The sequence below is a fragment of the Fusarium pseudograminearum genome, chromosome 2, assembly GCF_000303195.2.
Source record: "Fusarium pseudograminearum CS3096 chromosome 2, whole genome shotgun sequence".
Classification (NCBI taxonomy): Eukaryota; Fungi; Ascomycota; class Sordariomycetes; order Hypocreales; family Nectriaceae; genus Fusarium; species Fusarium pseudograminearum.
Genome location: NC_031952.1, coordinates 8,676,235 through 8,697,837, shown reverse-complemented (window position 1 = coordinate 8,697,837; position 21,603 = coordinate 8,676,235). Strand labels below are relative to the sequence as shown.

Here is a 21,603-nt window from a genome sequence, read left to right as displayed (position 1 = left end):
GCAATATGGCAAGAGAGAGGTTACATCAATAAGCTTATGTTGGGTATGTATCACTGACTGGTTACATATCAAGGGTATGTTATCTCAGTGCACACACTGTATCATCAGTTCGCCGTACATGATAATGATCGTGATCCTTACAATCTGGGGGTGGGTCACGGTGCTGTGATACAGTACGCCGAGTGGATACTCTGTTGTTTGTACAGTATGAGCTCGCAGTGTAACATAAGATGTCGATCCCAATCCACTACCAATCAACCGAGGCATTGATAACTGAATGTTTCAGTAGGACCAACCCCAATGGGCCGGCAATAGATAAACCTCCGTCGTAGATAAACCAGAAACAACAGCTTTACACTGACTGAAAACACCATTTCTATCATCAAAAATTATTCACTTACACAACCCATTATCACAATATGAGCAATCAACCCCCATACCCTCTCCACGAATCAGTGGTCGGCCGAATAGACCCCGAATATGCCGCATTCTATAACAAACACATCATAGACAAGCAACAAGTCCACCTTCAACCGATAGAAGCATCGCGAGCTAGCGGCGTTCTCATCCCAGGCAGTGGTCCATTGCAACCCGTCGCCAGTACAGTCGACTACAAAGTCAAGCGAAGAGAAAGCCAAGGCCCTGACGTCAGTGTTAGGTGCTTTACACCGAAGGGTGAAAAGCCAGAAGCTGGATGGCCAGTATGTATTTACTATCATGGCGGCGGATGGGTTCTCGGTACGATTGAGACTGAGAATGTTATTGCATCACATTTATGTGCTCGAGGAAAGTGTGTCGTCGTCAGCGTAGATTACAGACTCGCGCCAGAGAACCCTTTCCCCGCTGCTGTGCACGATTCCTGGGAGGCTGTCTTGTGGGTCATCGGGGAAGGGAAAGATATCCTTGGCTTGGACACGTCAAAACTGGCAACAGGTAATCTTACTTCCAAATACTTTTCATGGGTTGAAACTAATTGAGAATATTTAGGCGGCTCATCCGCTGGTGCTAACCTCGCAGCTGTCATGTGCCAAAGGGCCGCTGATCTCGGATCACCGCAATTCTCCCTGCAACTTCTTTCCGTGCCAGTCATGGATAACACAGTCGACATATCCAACAACGAGTCGTGGAAAGAGAACCAGAATTCCCCTGCACTTCCAGCACCCAAGATGCTTTGGTACCGCAACCATTATCTACCTAACAAGGAGGACTGGTCTCACCCTGAAGCCAGCCCGCTATTTTGGAAGGGGGATTTCTCTAAACTTCCACCAGCGTGTTTCGTTGTTGGTGAGTTGGATGTTCTTCGCACAGAGGGCGAACAGTTTGCAAAGAAGCTGCTTGATGCTGGTGTCAAGGCTGAGGTCAATACGATGAAGGGTCAGCCACACCCATTCATTGCTATGGATGCAGTTCTAGAGGCTGGGTCGAGAGCCATAACACTGTTCTGCGATGCTCTCTACAAGACCATGTATGAGACATGGTAATTCTTGTATTAGCACGTGTATGTTAGCATTTCGATTACTCTATGTATGGCATCTGAGTGGTCTCACTGCCGATTCTATAAGTCATAAGAACGCAATTGTGTATTGTAAAGATATTCTTTCTGTAGAAGCTAAGTAGAGGATATTCAGAAAGAAACAATAAATAAAAAAGTTCTAAATGAAGAAGTTCTAAATAAAAGTAAGTCTAAATAAAATCAAGTCTAAGTAAAAGCAGGTCTAAATAAAGTCTAAGAACATAAGCAAGGGTATAAAGTGAAGTAGAAAGTCAGGTACAAGTAAACAGACACCTGACTACATGTATAGTAGTAGCACTGTTGGGCTTAATTGACCTTCTTGAGAGATTCTCTCATCACTCTCGGTCTGATTCCAGTTGCCTTACCAGTCTGGTCAACCTCAAACTCGAAATCATCCAACCCAACATTTCCATAGTCCAGTGAGTCAACCCCTCCCCATGTCAAGCAACCACCACTGAAAGGACCAACACTGCCCTCTGTCCCCTCTTCTACAGCATCGCCACCCTTCTTGGCCTCCAAGACAGCTCTAAAGGACATTCTTCCTTGCCCTTTCAATCCCATCGGATACAGTCTGGCAACCATGGCCACGTCCAGCCCCGGGAACATCATCGCAGCTTGTGTTGCTAGGACATCAACGCCGTCGCGGGTCCAGTTCCGGATCACGAGCGTATCATCCATCACGACCGTCAACTCATTCGTCGGGCCCTTGAATGTGCCCGCAAACCGAGATTCGGCTGTCTCTCGCGCTGCTTCCTCAGCAGCAGGTAGCAAATTCTCCGCAAGGAGGTCGGACATTTGAGCCAACAAAGCAGCACGACTAGGTCCTGCAAAAAGCCCCACAAAGCCAATATCGTGGTCTGGAGAGAGAACGATAATCGAAGTGTAAAGCCCCAGGGCACCATTCTTGGTGTATAGATCGACGACTCGGGTACCGCTGCCGAGGGGGACAGAAGTGCGGCGGATCTCCCAAGGCATGCCGACGGACATTTTGAGGTCCGCAGTATGGGTGATGGGCTTGAGCCAAGAGCGTGTGGTGGCGGGGTCCAGGATGGTTGACTTGAGGATGGATTGACCGAGGCGAGTGAGATCTGCAGCCGTGGAAAACATGCCGCCACAGCTATTGAGTTTTAGCCTTGTACAGCATAACCTGAAGAGAAGGGCAAGAGGACTTACGGACTAGCATCTCCTGTATTTGAACTCCACGACGAGAGCTCCTCATTCTCCGGAATCATGGCGTTTTCTTTGCTCTTGGGTGCTTGCATGGTCGTACGGTTCAGAGAGAGGGGAGTAAGGAGCGATGATTTAAGAGACTCGTCAAAAGACTTTCCAGTCATACCGTCAAGTGCGTAGGCGAGAATTTGGTATGCGAGGTTGGAGTACACGGGAGTGTTACCACTGGATGTGATGGGGAAGGAGTTGTTAGCTGTAACTCCCTCGAAGAATTCTGTAAATGAATATTAGTCACAGTGCTCAGCTGAAGAAGGCGATAAATCTACCTTGTCGGGTGCAAGGTTCTAGATGCGGATCTGCGATGCTGCATTTTGGTTTGTCCTTGTTGGCTAGGACAGGTAAACCGTATTTCTCAGGCTTCTCTTTTTTGAGTTGAATTGTGGTTTCCACATCGTAAAGTCCAACTAGACATGGTATTAGAAGAGCTGGGCTGTGCATGTCATGTATAAATACTTACAGTCTCGAGGGATGCCGGCTAACTGTCCAGCGAGCTCGCCAATAGTAATCTCATCCCACTGAATTCTGCGGGTAGCATCACCCTTGCTCTTCTTAGCCGCAAGCGCAAGTTCGGGAATCCACTTTGTCACAGGGTCGGCCATATACTTCATTCCGACCTCGGCGAGAAGTGCATACACGGTGAAAAGCTTGGAGACACTGCCAACACGAAACACAGTATCCTCATTGATCGCTTCTGAGGTTAAGAAATCCTTCATAGAAGGAGGGACGTATCCATACTGAAACAGAGTGTCTGAAGCAGAAAAGGCCTGAAGATAGAGAGTCGTGTTCAACTTATCGAAGGTGCCGTTGTGGTTGAAATTCTCAAAGGTAGCATTGAGGTGTACAATGGCGTCTAAGACAGTATCGGACTTGAGTGGGTCGTTGACAGGTGGAAAGATTGGACCCAGGAGAGGACATATGCTTTGTTGTGCGTACACCTTCTGGGCCAGAATGAGGGAAAGAAACACAGAAAAGTACTTCATGATGAGGACTGAAGTAAAACCTGTTGATGGAAGATGATTGAGATAGCTGTAGTAGAGAGAGAGCGTGAGGGTGTCTTCTTTTATACAGCGAGTATCTGGATAGGAGACACGTCGATGCAGATCAATGGTGTATAGGTTGGACCAATAGTTATACTACGGCAGTGTCGATTCGTTCACAAGGGTTCTGGCGTAATAAACAGGGCCTCAGATATACGGACCCATTGGTATATGTCATTGACAGCTACTATTCCCAAAATAGAGATGTCAAAGACGCTAGAGGATTTCGAGAAGACGCTAGAGAGGATTGAGGCTGTTTTGTTTGAGTAAACAGCCTTGCACGTGACCTTTTCATGGCCAACCCTTGCGCATTTGTTATTAAATGCCTGATAATCATATAGATCATCAAGCCAATCAACGTGTACTTGAGCTGTGAACCTTCTCGGATTGGCCGGGTCGCTCAATTCTGTTCAGCCCCAAGTTACGTCAGTCTTTAATCTCGCTCAGCCACCCAAGTTACAGTACCAAGTCAGTGTGCAGACCGTCTTTTCTTGTCCTTCCCTTCTTCTTGTTGACGTAGGAGAGAAAAGACATTGGCAACAGATATGGTCGAGGTCTTGATCGAAAGATTGGCTGCCAGCGGTGCAAGTCGACCGCGACAACGGGCATATCACACCAAATCCAGAACGGGGTGCAGGACTTGCAAGTCATTTTGCATAATGATCGGCAGTGTACTGATGTATACTGACGTTGTATCCTAGGATCCGCAAAGTACGTTGCGACGAACAACAGCCGGCCTGTGATCGCTGTACCTCCACAGCCCGGGTATGCGATGGCTATGCACCCCACAAGCCTACTTCAGCCTCCCGATCTTCCAACTCCCAATCTCCGTCACCCCAACGCCACGACTCCCCAAATCCTACCGTCCATCTCAAACTTGTTCTGCCACGTCAAAGCCCCGAAGAGGTACGTAGCTACAGCTTTTTTCTTCAAGTAACAGCCCCATCCCTCGCTGGCTCTTTCTACACCGACTTCTGGCTTTCCGAGCTTCCGCGTGTTTGCCTGTCCGATCCGGCTATCTGGCACGCTGTTGTGAGTCTCGGTTCAGCTCATGAGGATTTTAATTTTGCAGAAAATGGCCAAGAATCACAAAACCTGTTTTCGTTAAAGCAGTTCAACTTATCCATCCAATGTCTCACTGAGCCGCAGACGCCGAGACATGCAGATCGGTGGCGGGCGCTTATCGTCAGTACTATATTTGCATACATATATATGTACAATCAAAGGTCTTCATCACCAGACCCACATACATCTCCACGCTGGGTGCAACCTCCTCCGCGAGATTCAGGACCATGACGCAAACCCTTCAAAGCTGGGCCAACTCCAAGAAAACACCTTTGCATCAGTCCCAATATCGATTACCCCCATACAGTCTATTCTGATGAACCTTGAGCTGCAGTCAAACTCACTTGACCATGGCAGCGTTGTTGAAAGTCCCCTTTTGCTCTCGCAGAATAAAGTTCTCAACGCATGGCGCTCATATACTGCGCCACGCTCGTCCCGTCCAGGGCCAGAACACGTTGACCAAGCCAACCGTGCTGCCCAGTCTCTATTGACTGGACTAGCTCTGTTCTCACAACACCATGCCAAACAGCTCGGTGATCTCCAGACTGGAAAGTCTGGGCTAGAAGCCCTGTCCATGCTGGCTGCGTGACAGGACGTACACAGGCGATGTTTCATCGAGATAACAAAGGCAATCCACATGTTCCAACAAGATGTTCATCCCAATTATAGGCACACAGCATTTTCCTTTACGCCTTTTCCACACCAACCGTCTCCTACTCATTCAAGACCCCGATGAGCCTGACTTGGAGAAGCGTCAACGTAGCCTCCCTCTAATGTTCACCAATGTTCACCTCTATAGTCGACCTCGCCGAACAAATCACGAATCTCGATCCCCAAAAGACTCGCAGGGTATCCTACACCCATCAACTCTTCTTAGTCGCTCACAGTGGTATTGGCCAGTCAACTCGCAAGCGAGCCATAACTCTACTTCGGCGCCCGCGGTTGGAAAGTGGGTGGGACAGTCTCATATCCGCAAGTCTTGCCGACGCTATTATGGACAGAGAGAGGGAGGCGGCTTGGGAATACCACGTGCAGCAGGGTTTGGCAGCTGAAAGCTTTGGACAGGAAGAGGAGATAGATACAATGTTTCGTATATTCAACTTTACGTTCGCAATTGCAGGGAAGAGGGACGCGCGTGTTGTCATGCGGACATGGCACGAGAAACTCAATGATGTCGCTGGGCAGGAAAGGGTAGTACAATGGTGATGATAATGATCGGCTTCTTTCGGCGTTTCTGTTGCAGTATGTAGTCAGCTTGGTCCGACTATCGACCGGGTGCTGGATACATTGAGACTACGCAGCTGGCGCTTTGCCTCGGTTAAGATGCTTGATGATTTCAATCAAGACAAGATCGAGTGATCTGGCCTGGACTTCGCAACCATAACCCATATAATCCAAGAGATCCATCAAATGCCACTATGCTCCATCGATGGCTGTAGAGAAATTTGTCCGCAGCAGGAGCCTATCCTAACTGAATAGGCAAAGGAATCTCGTCTCCTGGGGTATGCTCCAAGTCGAGAGAACAAACTTGACTCATTCACCTATGGGAAAGCGTTTATGGTTACAACTCGTCTATGCGTTAAAGTCGATCAATGCCTTCTTTCCTACAGTTTTTTCAAGAATTTAGTCATAGACAGAATACCTACAATGTAGTATTCAATAACCAATTCTCTTTGACATATTACAAATAAAGCATCCTGACCGCGTATTGAGACTAGTCGACCGTCTGTAGATTTATCGGCCAGTTTCCAGGACAGAGCAATGCCAGTCTTTCTCCGATAAATATGCACCATATCAATTTTCATTGAAAATGCGAACGTGTTTTGGCGCTTGTAAAACGTATATTGAGAGACGCCACTATAAATTGAAATGTAGTATTAGCTCGTTAGTCGATAAGTATAGTTAAAAAATATATCCGCCACGTAATTTCTCAACACCCGTCATCTGTTGTAACTTCCATAATCACCGGGCAACTCAGCCCGACTCATCCCTCCATCTAACTCGGCATGATGCTCCCCCTTTAGCTCATACCTGGGCTCCTCCGGAGATTTCGCCGCACCAACTTCCAACGCTGATGGCGCAGTCTTTCTGTTCTTCCTCCTCATCACAAGCCAAGCAATAAGACCTATCGCTCCGATGCCGCCAATAACAGACCCAACCGCGATCCCAGCCTTGGCGCCGGTGGTAAGGGAGCCGGTCTCCGTGCTTGTCGAGGCTGTGCTTGTTGATGAGCTTGTCGAATCCGAGCTTGTTGGTGAGCTTTCTGGTGAGCTTGTTGAGTCCGAGCTTTCTGATGAGGTAGTTGATGAACTAGTTGAATCGCAAGAACCGAACTCAGATTGGCATCCCGTCTCACAATAGTCTGAAATTCGAGTTAGTTAATGTATGATAATATGTTTCTGGGCACGAATTCACTTACCAGAGGTTTTGCCGCAGAAACCCTTTGCCGAACAGCAATCTCCAAACTCGCTACCCTCGCAGATGGCGTTGGTGTCCGAATTAGATCCGCAGTTACCATCAACAGAAATAGCACCGAGGCTCGTTGCTGATGCTGCTGCAGTGGTTGAAGTCTTCCGAGTTGCTGTAGTCGCTGTAGTGGCCGTGGAGGACTCGGAGGACTCATCCTCAGAATCACAAGTACCGAACCCACTTTGGCATCTGTTCAAGTCCCGATGTCAGTGACATCCCAAGAAGTCAATTGAGCCAGTAGAGCCCATCCCGAAAGCAATAGACCGCACTTACCCATCACCGCAATACGTCGAAGTCTTGCCACAGTAGCCCTTTTGAGAGCAGCAGTTACCAAACTCGCTTCCTTGACATGTTACATTGCTCGAAGAAGTCGCACCGCAAGATCCCGAGGTACTGACAAGCTGCCCACCACTTGATCCACAGGTACCAAAACCACTTTGGCAGCCCTCGCCGCAGTATGCTGTAGTCTTGCCGCAGAAGCCTTTTTCAGAGCAGCAGTTACCAAAAGTCGATGTGAGGCATGTTGCGTTATTGTCAGAATTAGAGCCACAGTTGCCGTCTTTGCTGGTGGGGTTATCTGCGCGCGGCAGGATGAGAAAGTTTGAGCTGGGACCGACTGGTTAGGGGTAGTCCGTCGATCAGACAGGGGATGTATGAGCTTACAACTCAAAGCCACGAGGGAACGAGGCAATCACTGGAGTGAATACACATAACAGACACAGCAGAGAGAACTCCATTGCAATTACTACAGTTAGCAAACAATGTAAAGCAAATAAAATCCTTCTCTACATACTAGCAGGGCACAATGCCTTTATGATGGCCCACTCTACTAAGTGACCCCCTGGCAGAAGCGCGGAGGTTAATTAGACCCAACACCAAAGTCCCCTGATCCACTCCATGCTGTCTCCGCTCCCATGGGAACGTGAGCGGTGAGTTGACACAGCCAGCCTGTCTTTCAGACATCAACCCCCGTAACTCGTCCATTCAGCATACAGTTACAGCTAGACCAAGACTCGGAGTGGACCTATTTTGACGCTTTGAGTTGCGAAGGAACAGTCGACATAAGCGCTAGGATCGGCAATTTCGTTGGCCCTGTGCTCCGTACCAGACACCAATTACAGCTCAGGCTCGGTCCGGCGGGTAATTTACCGCGTCCATATGTCGTTAGCTCGTGTAGATTGCCTTCCGCAGGATGCAAGGGTGCCAATGGCGAAGTCTTGACACTGAGTTTTGGACTCGCACGTGTCTCCCTGATTTGTTACATATTCGAATACTGAGGCGGAGTCAAAGCTTAACAGCCGAACCTTACCTATAACGGACTAGGTATCTGAATTCATCCCCATCACCGTCGCGATGGGCGCGACTAAACTGCAGCTTGAGGTACAAAGATATTATTTTGGACTACGAAAATCATGTACAACTTAACAACTACTAAAGACTGCATTAGCGCAAGCTTCACATCGTTCAGGATTAAATCAGATAGATCAGGTAGAATCTAGTTTAAAGCTTAGCTAGTCTAAAGCCCATAAAGAGTCCACTTGATAACTAAGTGTTGTGCTATAGGGTGAGCAACCTCAGGCCGATTGAAGCATAAGTGACAAAATTAATAGGTCAGCTCATACTACTTAGACTAGGCTTCTTAGACTACTTATTTTTTTACCCCAAGGCTTGGGATGTTAACTGTTCTGCCACCACTAAAACCACATTAAAGATAACCAGATTCTCAGACCCATTGTGGATAACTAAATATTCCAGCTCAATAACACTCTTGTCATAGTTAGTAGGCATTCATTTTCAACCCCTCTAGTCATGTCAGAATTGTGATTGGTCTGTTTCTCTTCTTTCTGTGCAAGGCTGACTGCGGCATTAGCGTTGGTTCTCTCCTGTTCCATACTCTCCGCTTCCCCTTGTCCTTAGTCAAAGACCGGCGCCAAAGTCTCGCGAAATTACGATGAGAGATGCCTCAAGTCTTTGGGTCAAAACCCGAGAAGGGCTTCCAGAAAATGTCAAAACCTGGCTGGAGGGTATTGAAGATGATGCACAATCCGGGTCAACAGCAACACAGCAGATCGATTGGCTCATCAGCCGAACGGAACAAAAAAAGACGGAACTCGAGAACGCACGTCGTCCTTACCTCTTGGAGATCAAGGGTAACAGATGGGACTTGCGGAAGTACTTTGAGCGCATGGTTCACTGGCTCAACAAGTTCAAGGATATCGGCGATGTGGCGTCATCGTTCGACCCTGTCCATGCAGCTCTTCCATGGGCGGCTTTTCGCTTCGTCCTGCAGGTGATTCACCCGTCAATCGACAAAGTCTTATGCAGACAAGTCTAAGTTCTTCAACAGGCTATTGTGGCTGAGAAAGAGTACACCGAAAGTCTCTTCGAGATTCTGTCATTAATGCCTCAATTTGTCCTTTCTGGTCACGTTCTAGAGGTTGTATATATGAATGAGACTACGCTTCTTGGGAATGCCTATGGAGGCACAGATCTGGGCCAACAATGCGTCAACAATTATTACCGTTATCTCAACAGGCCTACTCTGCTGCTCTTTCTTATCTATCTTGTATTCTTAGTGCTGAAGCAATGATATTAAACCTAAGCCTGCTCCCCGAGCTCTGTAGCAGACTCCTCGTTATCAATCGCATCGATAAAGATTTATACACATTATGCGGATTTATGCATTGCTGCATTTCTTTATCCGAATGCGTATAGTGCAAAACGTATTTTGTGCTTACTGTATCTGATCTTACCTAACATCTCTTTCAGCAAGCTATCCGCCCAACTTCACAGGACAATTCTCGCCATTTACAAGTCCCAGATCTATTTATCTAAGACATTTAAGTAAATACTAAATCCATGAGAACTCTGTTACATTATGTTCATACTGATAAATCTTCGTTATTTCATGTGTTTCAGCTATTTACTGATGGATAGAGTGCAAGCCAACCCAGCCTTACCCAGTTGCCGAATCATTCCTGAGCAAGCCAAAAGTCGAGCCACTCAATGAATCCCTTGAAATGCTGCTCCTTGGCCCACAGCTCGTAAGGGTCCGTCAGACGCGTTCGTGACTGGTCAAGTCTGTTAGCCTACCTCTTGTTACAGCAATCAATGATAATGTTGAACTTACCGCAAAGCCGTGACCGACGTGTGAGAAGACTTGCATGTTGAACCGTTGCTGCTTCTCTGTGCATATCTCGATCACTCTTGTGCGAGCCTCATTTGAGAAGAGCTTGTCAGTGGCCGGAACAGAGAAAGCAACGGGAGCTGTTTGCCGTGCATTAATTAGCCATCAGAATTCTCACAAACCATCATCTTCATCTCGAAATGATCGCATCTTACCCTTTGACTTCTGCACATGACTCTCGTTCACAAAAGATGGGTGGGCAATGGCTCCGGCAGAGCAGATGCCGCCATCAGACAATTGCTGTAACACAATTCGTGCGCCCCAGCTACGTCGAAATGAATCAGCACGCATTCATTCAACAACAGTTCAGCAGACTCACCAGTATCCTATGCAGCCAAACTCGACCTTGCCGTCATTGCCGTACTTGGCCTTGATGTTCTTTACCCACTCGCGGGCAATCTCCTCCGAGGGAATAAGGTGTTTGGCGGACCAAGCCGCCAGGTCAAAGTTTGGGTCGTTCAGCGGTGAAGCGCTATACTTTGTCACCGCATCCTATATTTCAAAGTATATGTATCAATAGATTGTCCTTCGATAGAACACTGTGAAGTGCACGTACTCCGAGAAAGTAGTCGACACCGAGTGTAAGATATCCACAAGCAGCGTAGGCATCCATCATCAACTTGCTGTTGATATGCAGCCCGAAGGCATCCGGGAAGAATAACAATATATTCCCGTTGGTGAACTTAGGGTTGGGTTTGGCGACGTATGTATCGACTCCTTCAATCTGGATGATGCTTCCTGTGGGCTCACCCCTGTGAAAGTCACCTTTGAGACAGCACAAGTCAGCTGGCTTGGCCAGCACGGGGTCATTGATGTCTGCCATAATGGGTGCTATTGCTGAGTCGACTCTAGAATTGATCCGGCGTATATTCGAGTTAAGATGTATGACAAGTAGCCTCGGAGCTCCAACTCATAATGTTGGCAGATAAGCTGAGCTCATGTCGGTCTCGACGGGTATATCGGCTTCTATCCGGGAGCGGAGCCGATGAAGGGCCGGACGCCAATTCATGGACCGGCATTTGCGGCTACGATTTGGAGCCGGAGATAATCAGCAACTAAGCCTATGTCCTCGTGGAGATGGGAGAGCATGATAAGTAATTCTATGTAAATGGGGTCATTCATTCGTTCAATATCAGACACCAGCATACCTGTCACATTTCTCACGGTCAGGTTCATTGCGGACACTTGTCGTTCTACTCTAATTGGCTATTGTGCTCTCAAATAAGTACTGTCTGAATGCAAGATGCCACGATCGTGGACTGATATTGTCGCTGAGAAGCGTGCAATACGCGATGAGAAACTTACAAAGTGCTACGGTGAAAATGTACCCTCTGATCCTCGCATCATCGCTGCCAAAGACATCCAAGCCTTGACAGAGCTACTAGAAGCCCGGAAGGTTACAGCCGAGGCCGTTGTCCTTGCTCACATAGCCAAGTAAGAGCTCCATCGCAAGAAGGACACAGCAAATGTCTTTGCTTAACTAACCCCTGTGCTAGAGCCAAAGAAGCCCATCAGAGAGTACGCCTCATGTCATGAAAGAGCTTGCCGAGAGATATGCTAATAAAGTGGTAGACAAACTGTCTAACAGAAATATGCTTCGATGAGGCTCTGGAGCATGCCAGGGAGCTCGATGCGTTTCAACAGGAACATGGGCGGCTGAAAGGTCCCCTCCATGGTATCCCGGTTTCACTCAAAGACCAATTTAATCTCAAAGGCTTGGATTCAACACTAGGCTATGTTGGCCGCGCTTTCAATCCCGCTGCCTCGGATTGTGTCTTGGTCAAGGTGCTTAAACAGCTTGGCGCTGTCATATTGGCCAAAACAAATCTGCCGCAGTGTATTCTGGTAAGTGGAAACATCGCGAGTTTAGCCTCAACTGAACAAACTAACTGTAAGCAGTGGGGAGAAACAGATAATCCACTTTGGGGCCTGACCACACACCCAATGAACCCCGAGTATACCCCAGGTGGCTCCTCTGGAGGCGAGGGTACTCTCCTGGCGCTCAATGGCTCAATGCTAGGTTGGGGAACAGATATTGGCGGTTCTATCCGCGTTCCGTCTCACATGAACGGTTTATGGGGCTTTAAACCAAGCGTAGGCAATTCTTGTCTCAGACCAGCAACTACTTGTACAGAAATTGCTAACAGAACCAGAGTGGAAGGTTTTCCTATGAAGCCGTGGCGGTCTCCCAGGATGGACAACAACAGATACCCTCGGTCGTTGGCCCTATGGCAAGAACCCTAAGCACTATTACATTGGCTTCGAAAGCCATGATAGAAGCTGAGTGCTGGAGACTTGATCCTCAGCTGCCTCCTATGCCATGGAGAGAAGACGTCTTCCAGGAATATCTGCAAAAGCCGTTAGTTATTGGAATTATGGTAGATGACGGAACGGTAAAGGTTCATCCGCCAATCGAAAGGGTGTTTAAAGAATTCTGCAAGAAGTTGGAGGCAGCTGGGCACGAGCTCGTACCCTGGGATACATCTCTCAACGCTGACTGCATCAAAATCATGGTGAGAGCAACTCCCCTTGATGGCCATACTCCTATACACGTACTAATACCTATAGGATGAGCATTACATAGTTGATGGAGGTGAAGATATTCGACGCGATATGGCTGCAGGCGGCGAGCCATATATGCCCCATGTGCAAAACTTGGTGGATCGTGGCTCTGCGATATCAGTCTACGAATATTGGCAACTAAACAAGAGGAAGAAGGCTACACAAGCAGCCTATAACACGATGTGGAACGCGACAAAGTCGTCGTCTGGCAAGCCCGTTGACGTTCTCCTTGTGCCTACTATGCCGCACACTGCAATTCCGCACCGCACACTCCGGTATCCCGGCTATACGAAGCTGTTTAACATGCTCGACTACAGTGCGCTATCCTTCCCAGCAGGTACGGCTTTGAAGGCTCTGGATTCTGTCTGTACTGGGGAATATGAGCCTCGAAATGCTGCTGATGCTTGGAACTGGGGCTTGTACGACATTGAGAAAATGGACGGTTATAGTGTTGGTCTACAGATTGTGGGTCGGCGGATGGAGGAAGAAAAGGTTTTGGGGGCTGCTCATCAGGTCCAACAGCTGTTGTAGATATATTCTTATAAATATATGCTTAGTACTCTCGATCTGTTAAGCTCTATAATTCCAAGCTCAGAAGTGCCTTCTGCTCGTCACGATCCTTAAGCAGGGTATCCAACACTGTGCTCCTACTCATGGAGAAGAGGCGGGGAGCATCCGGGTTCGCTCGGGTACTCAAGGACCCTCATACCCACTCAGCTTATCTTATCGTAACCCAAAGGAATTAGCCCATGGACGACTTTTGCTTTCTTGAGGTAAGACTTTATGCGCTGCGCAACAATAATCCTACGAGTAAAAGCAGAGAGAGATCCACCTCGAGGATCCTGTTCTTTCCCCGTCGGATGTCTGACCTGTCTCCCAATGGTTCGGGTCAAGCTCAACTATAACTCGGACAACCGGGCCCATGCTGTCCGGTCATTCCCCGGCGAGACGAGCACAAGACACTGAATCCAGAACGCTAACAAGCGCACTGAAAGCAGTTATTCGCTGCCCCCGAAAGATGCTATTTCGGTTGCTCTAAACTGATTCAGCAGCCGCGCGCCAACGTCTGTTCAGGTACATAAGCGCTATGATGTACTCGTGTCTGCCCTCAGGAGGTAACACCCCACCCAAGGTATCTTGCCGCCATGGATATTGATTTTATTGATAAGCTGAAGAGAAGGAATATAATAGCAACTAGATAATACAGTAGATATCTTTTTAGCAATAGTAGGCAGTAGAGATAAAACAAAGTCTGGCTATATATAATATAGCTAACATCAAGAGATATATAGATAATTTCACATCTAAACCCTATTGTTATAATTTTTTATCCTTGAAGAAGGGTTGGCACTGATAAGCTTGTGCATCTTGTCCACTGCCTCCTCCGCGTCATCCTTAGTGTCATGGAACCATATCCAGTTGAATCGACCCTGCTGCACATGGGGTAGAATATTGCCGAGGTCATCACCGACCTCGTGCTGGAAGAAAATCATCTCACCTAGCTCGGCCGCCTGCTCGAGCTGCTTCTGTGCTCGTGGTCGTCTGACCGAATCGTAAGCGGCGAGAGCGGCTTGGATGGCTGGTAGCTGGTTGACTCCGCGCATAGGCTGCTTGGAAAGCTCGACAAGTACTGCGGAGAGGACGAGAGCATCTTCGAGACCCATCGCAGCGCCGGAAGCCTGGAAAGGTAGAGAAGCGTGAGCACTGTCACCGACGAGAGCAACGCGGTCGCGGACGTATGATGATGTATGACGATGATGGAAGAGCCCCCATTTGATGGGTTTGACCTTTGCGAGGAGTTGATGAAATCTAGGGTCAATTCCAGGGATGTTAAAGTCGGCCATCATTTTCTCGTTGCAAACGCGCTCTGTGACCGTGTTCTCAAGCTTCCATGCATCGAGCCCATCAGCTACACAGAGAAGATAGTTGAATTCTTTACCGCCAGTAACTCGGTAAGTGACAGCACATCTCTTGTTACCAAAGTAAACCTTGGCGACATCTGTGAGATCACCGAGGATCTCATAAGCCTCGGACATGGGAATGACAGCGCGGTAGCAATAACAACCAGCGTAAACGGGTGCGATCTGATTGGGGTACTTCTCCAACACATGTCCTCTCACGATACTCTGGATGCCATCGGCGCCTGCTAGGATGCTGCAGGTGGCAGTGGTGCCATCCTGGAAACTAATGGTAACACCATCGGGGCGCTGTTCAACGTTGGTGAGACGCTTGTTAAACTGTACACTGTCTTTGGGAATGAATTTCGTCATGATTTCGAGCAATTCCTTACGGTGAGCCTGATTTGAAAGTCAATTACCAAAATCTCTGCATCTGTCACGATGGTGAACCTACAGATTTGCGGATATATTTTGGATCACCCCATGCTGAATTTCCGGCCCATGGCTTATCACGGCCTATGGTAATGAAAGTCGGTATATGTTGAATTGTACAATGATTGGGATGAGTGACATACCGAGACCTTCTTCGAGAAGCATTCCCTCGAAGAAGACTGTCTGTGCGTCCTCGCTCTTGTTTCCAACGCAGATCTTTTCATATAGAGGTCGAAAATCAGGCTCAATTAGATCCATGCAGCGCATACCGTTAGGAGGGCATCCAATTCCAGCCCTAGAGAGTCAGTTGACTTTATCGCGGAAACGTAGATGATTCACTTACCCGACTACTGAGAATTCCTTGGCATCCTCATAGAGTGTAAAGGTAATTCCTTGTTTGTGGAGGGCCATTGCTAAGGCGAGGCCGCCAACACCGGCGCCTAAAGAGCGAGTTTGAGCTTGTGGGCAATGGAATAAATAACGCGAAACTTACCAACGATGCCGACATGAAATTCCTCCTCAGACGTGACAGCCATTGCGATGAGATATGTCTAGTGAGTATGTATGGGAAGAATAGAGTAGATGCTAATTGAGCTGTTGCTAACTGGCAATCCTGGTCGTCCGTCATATGGTTCCTATTAATTATGTTTACGACTCCGAGACTATACATGAGGCGCGGGGCAAGACCGGCTTAGATTGCCTTGAATCAAACTACCTATCTTATCTTCCACTAGCGGCAAGATGTAAAGAGAATCGAAAAAGAGCGAAAAGCCGAAGAAGTGGATGCTAGTAAGATGTTCGCCTTTGCTGTTGGTTACTTTACGTGAGATAGCTTCCAATGGTGATGATAAGAACTAGAGTCAGCCACAACATAATGGTTTATGGATCTTTCCCCGAGTAGTATCTCTACCCCGCAATACCATCTTCCCCAATTTATCGGTAGGTAAGGACGGGACGAACTCCATAACGTTATTCGTGACTATTACATCTCGGAACGTGCCCCGGGCTGTTCCGTTATCTCCGCGTCCTTGATCTTCCCCACGGGATTTCAGTTACCCGAATACGGCACATCACTTGATGCTTATCATCTATCAAGATGTCGGATATAAGCAGACTGGGTAGCACACCTTGACCAGGTGGACAGTTGAACGACTGACCCATAACCCATTCGCTTCCGGCTGTAGCATGAGCAACCTGCTGCCAGCCAGGTCTCTCGGCATAATACCCATCAGGACCATAGCAGTTCTCATCGACGTAAATAATACCCTTACCTCGCTTGTTGGCGAGATCGAGTGCGGCTTTCAGGCCAAAGCCTCGACGCTCGAAAGACCGCAGACGATAGCCTTGCAAAATAACGTCGGCTTGTTTAAACAACTGCATGAGCTTTGCATGAGCAGCCGGATCTTCCAGATCCAGATCAATAGTCGTTTTGACTGCCATGAGAGCTGAGGGTTGAGCAGGCGTGTAATCTTTGAGCTTGGATGAGTTGACACGGATGACTTCAGCCCCAAGTGATTGTGTCGAAGCATCCGATTCCGGCCGAGAGATTGACGTGTAATTGAACTACTATCAATTGCACGTCACTCACCAATCCTCGGCCCATGCATGCTACGGATAGATACCCCCGGATTTACCCCGTTCTATACCCCATGAGACCAACAATCACTCATCTCAGTTGTCAACTTGTATTATTAGAGATGAACGTAGAGTAATATATACATTTAAAAGAACGCGACCCATGATGCCATTGGCCTTGGAGTTGTTTGACAGTTTTTTGAATTTTTTCTCAATTTTTAATCACCCGAGAAACTTCTTTCAGTAATCACAACAAAAAATCCAAAATGACACAGGAAGTACGAACGGTCGCCATTATAGGCGGTGGAGTCATTGGTATGGGATGGGCCGCTCTGTTCATGTCATGCGGTCTGAAAGTCATCATCTCGGATCCCGCTGATAGCGCTCATGAGTCCCTTAAGCGCTATCTTAAACAGGCGAGACCATTCTTTGAAAAGCATGGGGACTTTGACAAGCTCGCCTCCAACTACGAATTCGTTCTTGATATTTTGCCACGATTGCGCGAAGTAGATTTTATTCAAGAGGTAAGTTGCCAAAATTGCATAATAAAGAGTCCCGGTCACAACTAACAATCTCACGGAACGCTCCAGAGCGTGTTGAGTTTAAACAAGGTTTGATGGGAAGACTAGACGAGAATACTAGACCAGGAGTCGTTATTGCTTCGTCCTCTTCTGGCTTACCATCATCGCGCTTTATTCAAAATTGCAAGAATGACCCTAGCCGTATACTAATTGGCCATCCTTTTCATCCACCACATCTGATTCCCTTGGTTGAGGTCGTTCCTCACCCTGGAACCAGCCCTGACTCGATATCATCCGCCCTGGCTTTCTATAGGTCCCTCGGTAAAAAGCCTATTCTCTTGCACCAAGAGGTTCCAGGCTTCGTATCCAACCGTCTACAAGCAGCCATCAATAATGAGGCATACAGCCTTATCAGTAGGGGTGTTGTGTCAGCTAAAGATCTGGACATGGCTGTGACACAGGGTCCTGGTCTTCGATGGGCGCTTACAGGGCCTATTGCTACTAACGCGCTTGGTGGCGGAGGAGGACTATGTGGGTTCGCCCAGAGGTTTGAGAGACTTGAGCCAGCCATTAGAGGCTGGGAGGACGACATACTTAGGAACAGGTTCGATTGGAGTGAGGACAGGGTGAAAATACTACAGAATAGTGTGGATGAGTCATTGGCCGATGTGGACTGGAAGAACCTGGTCGACGAGAGAGATTTGGTCTTATTGGAGATATTAGCAGCCAAGAGCAAGACAAAGACCATGGGCAGAGAAGTATAAAATATTACGCTCTAGAAAACGAATCGTATCATCAAATCCAACGTTGTCATACTTGCATTTATTTGACTAAAATATTTTGCTATAAGTCAATCTTGCATGGAATTAATTTAGTCGGTTGACGAGAGGCTACCTGCGTTAGAAAATACAGTTCCCGATATGCTTTCTAAAAAAAATCCTGCTTTTTATAGATGCTAACATGTGATGAGACGCATAGGTTTAGAAATAAAAGCGACCAGTCGATTCATTCTTATTTGTTCCCTAGTCCGTTTCGTATCTCACGTTGGATATTTACTTATTTCCAAGCCAAAAGTCAAACCAGTCAACAAAGCTCTTGAAATGTTGCTCCTTGGCCCATCTCTCATATGGATCAGTCAGACGTCCTCGCGACTTTACGGTAGGTATTAGTATAAACCTTTCAGGAATTGACTTTCTTTGAGTAAGACATACCGCAAACCCATGGCCAACATTAGAAAAGATCTGCATATTAAATCGTCCGCTTTCTTGGGTCAGAATCTCAACTGTTCGGGTACGCTGCTCATCCTCAAAAAGCTTGTCTTTAGCAGGTACGGACAAGAAGATGGGCTCTAAAGAATGATTGTTAGCTACAGGATGTTTTGATTTCCGTTCTCGAGTGCAATTATTACCCTTGACCCCGAACACATCGTTCTCATTGAGGAAGGATGGATGCGCGATGGCACCGACTTGACAAATGCCCTCAGCCGACAATTGATGAGTGACAAATCGAGCACCCCAGCTAATCGGTTGTCAATTCCGAGTTCGTTACAAAATATTTATTATAGTTGGCTGCAGTTCACTCACCAGTATCCAACGGCTGCGAACTTGACAGTGTCGCTGGTGGCATACTCGGCCTTGACAGCCTTGACCCATCTGGCAGCAGCTTCTTCAGAAGCGTGTAGATGCTTGTCTTTCCACGACTCAAAGTCAAAGTTTGGGTCATTTAAGGGATTATACGAATATTTCGATATGGGATCCTGATAAATTTAGCTGTCTGTTCATTTACAAAACTCCTTCTCAGATTTTACTTACACCAATGAAATAGTCTACACCAAGAGTCATATAGCCGCATTGGGCAAAAGCATCCATCATGAGAAAGCAGTTAATATGCAGTCCGAAAGCATCAGGAAAAAACAGTAGAATATGTCCATTCTCTTTACCTGGCTGAGGTTTGGCAACATAGGTATCGATACCATCAATCTGCTTTACAGAACCAGTCGGCTCTCCCGTATGGATCTCGCCCTTGAGGCAGCACAAGTCGGCGGGTTTGGCGAGTACTTTGTCCATGGTTTTTGTAATTGAGAATCGAAGTCCTTTCTTGATGTACAAAAGCATCCTTTGTTGACGTATTGAAGTAGGTATAAGCGGACCCGCTTCGTGGTCGGCTTCGTCGGGTAGTTTTACCCGTCGGCTTCAAGCTCTCGGCAACGATGGTTAGCGCTAGTAGGAGCCCAAAGTCCGATCATGAAAGGCGCAAATGTAACATCATACTTTAGGACTGTTTACGATAAGACACTATATTCATTGCTACGACGACCCGGTGCCGAGCACTGTAGATTCTAAATCCTCTTATAGCAGGAGTTTTATAGTTCTCTAGTTATATCCTAGGTCTCAACTAGGTTGAAGTCTGTAATTTCTTTATCCCGACTAGTATCAATCCAACTCTGCAGATTTAACAAGTTGCACTGCTCGCTAACATCAAGTACCGATAAAAGCCTGGAGAACTCATGCAGATCCGCGGTGACCCGGCATGTCCGCTCCTCCGAGTAATCGTGTAAAGACGATAAGAGCGAAACAGCGACGTCTCTGACCTTGTAAACCTATAACCGTGAGAATACAATATTAGCGTGAAACAATATTTAAAGAAAAAAAAAAAAATTAGATTTCAACCTACTAAACCAAGGCCATTCAGCTCCAAACTTGGTTGACAGAGAGAATTCAAAAGATCGAGCAACTGTCGAGAAACATATTCACGTTCATCACACGATGCTAAATCTCGTAACCCTGTGGATTCACCACTCTGACTGCCAACTACATCAATCTGATCAAGTAGCATGACTTGAAGCCACAAACGCGTGGCATGTATATTGGCACGGATTGTGTCGCGTTGGATGTTGGCTATATCATCTGGGTCGAAAGGAACGGCGGTTATGTCCGACTTATTCCATGATCTGTATATAGGCAATATTGAGCCGAGGATGTCCTTGAGGTGATGGAGTTTTTCCCGTAGAGATGCCAGACGCAGTGCCGGATCTTTGACGTGACTGCAGATACAATGCCTTTTAATATCCGAGCCTTTAGGTCTTAAAGCTGCCAAAAAGATCTCTGAGTGAATGTTAAAGCCCGAGGTGAGAGACTGAGCGGCTTCGCTCTCGGGACATTGTAAAATGCCAGTCCTTGTTATGTATTCATCATCCACGGGAGCTGGCATGAGATGGTCGAAATTGATTTCGCATGAAAGTACGGGGTCAAGAAAGGTTAGACGCTCGTTGCGTATATTATGCATCTGATGTACATAACCGTAGAACATCAACCAGAAGGCCTTTTTTCGTAGCTGGATTTCAATGGCATCCAGGCCTATGTAGGTTGAAACATGGTGCACCTCCAATAGACGTAATAGCTGCATGGATTCCACCTCAAGCATCCTCCAGAGATTGGTATTGCCTGTCTGATGAAACGAGTTGCCTAGGAGAAACGAACTCGCCCATTTTTGATGACTAACAGTGTCGAAATACGTCGTACTTCGGAAGCTTTGATTGATCTTGTAACAACACCCTATCATGTCTGAGCGTGTCTGAAATGGCAGTGGACTAGAGAAGTCGCGATATATCTGGAACCTCGATGGTAACAGTGCCACTGTAACGGCGCATAAAGAGATGATCAAAGTGAGAAAGTCCTCATCGTATAAGTCTCGATTCGCATCGAGGTCGACTATAAACGATGGGCGATGAATCACGGGGATCAGTGGATAAACGTATGTTATATAGTCGTGGAGAATGAAGCGTACAAGATCCCGAGAAAACAGTACGTCAGTCGAAAATGGAAGTATGTAGCTTCCTGGCGAGTCAAAGGGTTCTGGCAGAGATGTAATGGAACTCCCAGATGCTGCGATCGAGTTTGTTGATGTGGGACTTTGGCCTTCATTTATTTCTGAAAATGCCGACCCTGAAATGCTGAACTTGTAGTCGTTTTTCTTTTTTGGGCCTCGCACTTTTGTTGGTAGATTAAATGTGCACTGGGAATCTGACTTTTTGCAATTGTCGCATATCGTCGAGGACAGGGTTATGTTGGTCCAAAGTATGTTGTCTTGGGAGCTAAAATTGCATTTTCGTTTT

General features: G+C 47.2%; 12 protein-coding genes across 12 annotated transcripts; 5 read left to right on the top strand and 7 right to left on the bottom strand.

Annotated features, from left to right (window-relative positions):
- Positions 1-419: 419 nt before the first annotated feature.
- On the top strand, positions 420-1,481 carry FPSE_08141 (uncharacterized protein; the record flags this gene model as incomplete). The annotated part of the gene is made up of 2 exons (XM_009261259.1): positions 420-933; positions 988-1,481. The coding sequence occupies 2 exons, from the start codon at positions 420-422 to the stop codon at positions 1,479-1,481; spliced, it is 1,008 nt and encodes a 335-aa protein (XP_009259534.1).
- A 338-nt stretch (positions 1,482-1,819) lies between these two features.
- On the bottom strand, positions 1,820-3,723 carry FPSE_08140 (uncharacterized protein; the record flags this gene model as incomplete). The annotated part of the gene is made up of 4 exons (XM_009261258.1): positions 1,820-2,630; positions 2,687-2,957; positions 3,010-3,147; positions 3,201-3,723. 4 exons carry the CDS (start codon positions 3,721-3,723, stop codon positions 1,820-1,822), a joined length of 1,743 nt encoding a protein of 580 aa, XP_009259533.1.
- Positions 3,724-4,552: 829 nt separating this feature from the next.
- FPSE_08139 (uncharacterized protein) lies at positions 4,553-5,434 on the top strand (the record flags this gene model as incomplete). The annotated part of the gene is made up of 3 exons (XM_009261257.1): positions 4,553-4,686; positions 4,721-4,812; positions 5,007-5,434. The coding sequence occupies 3 exons, from the start codon at positions 4,553-4,555 to the stop codon at positions 5,432-5,434; spliced, it is 654 nt and encodes a 217-aa protein (XP_009259532.1).
- Positions 5,435-6,785: 1,351 nt separating this feature from the next.
- On the bottom strand, positions 6,786-8,051 carry FPSE_08138 (uncharacterized protein; the record flags this gene model as incomplete). Its single annotated transcript, XM_009261256.1, has 4 exons — positions 6,786-7,207; positions 7,265-7,503; positions 7,588-7,920; positions 7,978-8,051. 4 exons carry the CDS (start codon positions 8,049-8,051, stop codon positions 6,786-6,788), a joined length of 1,068 nt encoding a protein of 355 aa, XP_009259531.1.
- Positions 8,052-9,265: 1,214 nt separating this feature from the next.
- Positions 9,266-9,904, top strand: FPSE_08137 (uncharacterized protein; the record flags this gene model as incomplete). Its single annotated transcript, XM_009261255.1, has 2 exons — positions 9,266-9,604; positions 9,662-9,904. The coding sequence occupies 2 exons, from the start codon at positions 9,266-9,268 to the stop codon at positions 9,902-9,904; spliced, it is 582 nt and encodes a 193-aa protein (XP_009259530.1).
- Positions 9,905-10,286: 382 nt separating this feature from the next.
- FPSE_08136 (uncharacterized protein) lies at positions 10,287-11,324 on the bottom strand (the record flags this gene model as incomplete). Its single annotated transcript, XM_009261254.1, has 5 exons — positions 10,287-10,385; positions 10,445-10,581; positions 10,657-10,766; positions 10,821-10,993; positions 11,058-11,324. 5 exons carry the CDS (start codon positions 11,322-11,324, stop codon positions 10,287-10,289), a joined length of 786 nt encoding a protein of 261 aa, XP_009259529.1.
- A 420-nt stretch (positions 11,325-11,744) lies between these two features.
- On the top strand, positions 11,745-13,594 carry FPSE_08135 (uncharacterized protein; the record flags this gene model as incomplete). Its single annotated transcript, XM_009261253.1, has 6 exons — positions 11,745-11,935; positions 11,998-12,019; positions 12,074-12,346; positions 12,401-12,595; positions 12,655-13,014; positions 13,070-13,594. 6 exons carry the CDS (start codon positions 11,745-11,747, stop codon positions 13,592-13,594), a joined length of 1,566 nt encoding a protein of 521 aa, XP_009259528.1.
- Positions 13,595-14,367: 773 nt separating this feature from the next.
- Positions 14,368-15,929, bottom strand: FPSE_08134 (uncharacterized protein; the record flags this gene model as incomplete). Its single annotated transcript, XM_009261252.1, has 5 exons — positions 14,368-15,360; positions 15,416-15,477; positions 15,537-15,688; positions 15,737-15,833; positions 15,887-15,929. 5 exons carry the CDS (start codon positions 15,927-15,929, stop codon positions 14,368-14,370), a joined length of 1,347 nt encoding a protein of 448 aa, XP_009259527.1.
- Positions 15,930-16,212: 283 nt separating this feature from the next.
- On the bottom strand, positions 16,213-16,833 carry FPSE_08133 (uncharacterized protein; the record flags this gene model as incomplete). The annotated part of the gene is made up of 2 exons (XM_009261251.1): positions 16,213-16,247; positions 16,521-16,833. The coding sequence occupies 2 exons, from the start codon at positions 16,831-16,833 to the stop codon at positions 16,213-16,215; spliced, it is 348 nt and encodes a 115-aa protein (XP_009259526.1).
- A 401-nt stretch (positions 16,834-17,234) lies between these two features.
- On the top strand, positions 17,235-18,253 carry FPSE_08132 (uncharacterized protein; the record flags this gene model as incomplete). Its single annotated transcript, XM_009261250.1, has 2 exons — positions 17,235-17,492; positions 17,561-18,253. 2 exons carry the CDS (start codon positions 17,235-17,237, stop codon positions 18,251-18,253), a joined length of 951 nt encoding a protein of 316 aa, XP_009259525.1.
- Positions 18,254-18,541: 288 nt separating this feature from the next.
- On the bottom strand, positions 18,542-19,555 carry FPSE_08131 (uncharacterized protein; the record flags this gene model as incomplete). Its single annotated transcript, XM_009261249.1, has 5 exons — positions 18,542-18,640; positions 18,701-18,837; positions 18,898-19,007; positions 19,073-19,245; positions 19,301-19,555. The coding sequence occupies 5 exons, from the start codon at positions 19,553-19,555 to the stop codon at positions 18,542-18,544; spliced, it is 774 nt and encodes a 257-aa protein (XP_009259524.1).
- Positions 19,556-19,872: 317 nt separating this feature from the next.
- On the bottom strand, positions 19,873-21,050 carry FPSE_08130 (uncharacterized protein; the record flags this gene model as incomplete). Its single annotated transcript, XM_009261248.1, has 2 exons — positions 19,873-20,088; positions 20,163-21,050. 2 exons carry the CDS (start codon positions 21,048-21,050, stop codon positions 19,873-19,875), a joined length of 1,104 nt encoding a protein of 367 aa, XP_009259523.1.
- Between the last annotated feature and the right edge of the window lie 553 nt (positions 21,051-21,603).